At 35.2% G+C, this 1,396-nt stretch overlaps 1 protein-coding gene across 2 annotated transcripts in view; it reads left to right on the forward strand.

Moving 5' to 3' along the window:
• Positions 1-1,396, forward strand: part of SUSD1 (sushi domain containing 1) — a 128,807-nt gene that overhangs the window by 13,201 nt on the left and 114,210 nt on the right. For both annotated transcript variants that reach the window (XM_011992456.1, XM_011992458.1), the window contains exon 4: positions 418-597. In XM_011992456.1, the coding sequence (XP_011847846.1) occupies positions 418-597 (180 nt within the window). The remainder of the gene's footprint in view (positions 1-417; positions 598-1,396) is intronic.

Raw genomic sequence — 1,396 nt, forward strand, 5'->3', positions numbered from 1 at the left:
ATAGATATTCTGCTATTAACTACTATGTTAGATAGTAAACACCAATGATTTGGTAAGGTCCTTGCATCTCAAAAGTGACCCTGAAAATCATCAAGGTACATTATATCTTAAGGTATTTTGTAATTCCGATTTTTTATTTCATTGGACAAGGCTTCTCTTTAGTGTAAATTAGTGAGGGTTCATTGCTAAGTTCCTTCAGCTTTGTGCATCTATAGATGCTTTACCTATGGAGGGCTAAAAGACTGAATAAAGACAATTGTTGGAAATGTTCCCAGAAGTCATGTGGGAATGAACCACTGTACTTAAAATATGGCTCGGGGGTGTGTGTGTGAGGAATAGGGTAGAGGTGGAGACAGATTATGAATTTTGAAGATTTACATTCACAAAATAATGAATTTGACATTAATTTATTTTCAGAAATAGACTGTGGTACCCCTCCTGAGGTTCCAAATGGCTACATCATAGGAAATTATACGTCTAGGCTGGGCAGCCAGGTTCGTTATGCTTGCAGAGAAGGATTTTTCAGTGTTCCAGAAGACACAGTTTCAAGCTGCACAGCCCTGGGCACATGGGAGTCCCCAAAATTACATTGCCAAGGTGAGTTTTCAGAAAGTTCAGGTTCCTAGTTCATACCACCTTGAGACTGTTTTCGTATTTTTCTCTGAATTTCAGTTTCAGGGAGTAAATGAGTTAAGTAAATCTTTAAAATTCCTATTTGTTTCTCATAGATTTTCAGTTGATTTTCTTGATATTTTCAGGAATAGTATCATATCATCTGCAAATGATGATGATTCCATTTATAAATTTTTCTTTCTTTATAAAAGTGATGTTTTTCTCTTGATTGATCACTTTGTATTTTTAGAACAAAAACTTAAATAGTGGTGTTGCCTTTGAATATTATTTAATTCCTGACTATTAGGGAAATGGTTTGGGTATTTCTTCATTCCTGATGTTAGTTTTTTGATGTTAGGTATATATATGTGTGTGTGTGTGTGTGTGTGTGTGTGTATTCCCAGAAGTCATGTGGGAATGAACGTATATATATGTTCATTATATGTATTGTGTGTATATATACATTTTATATATGTATACATTATATATAATGAACATATATATATAAATTCCTATTGCCTAGTGACATGATATGTGTGTGTGTATATATATCATGTCATGTGGGAATAACATATATATATACATTTTTTTTTTTGAGACAGAATCTCACTTTGTCACCCAGGCTGGAGTGCAGTGGCACAATCTTGGCTCACTGCAGCCTCTGACTCCTGGGTTCAAGCGATTCTTGTGCCTCATTCACCCGAATAGCTGGGATTATAGGCACCCACCACTACACCCGACTAAGTTTTGTATTTTTAGTAAAGATGGGGTTTCACCATGTTGG

The sequence above is a fragment of the Mandrillus leucophaeus genome, unplaced genomic scaffold (assembly GCF_000951045.1).
Source record: "Mandrillus leucophaeus isolate KB7577 unplaced genomic scaffold, Mleu.le_1.0 Scaffold410, whole genome shotgun sequence".
In the NCBI taxonomy this organism is placed as follows: domain Eukaryota; kingdom Metazoa; phylum Chordata; class Mammalia; order Primates; family Cercopithecidae; genus Mandrillus; species Mandrillus leucophaeus.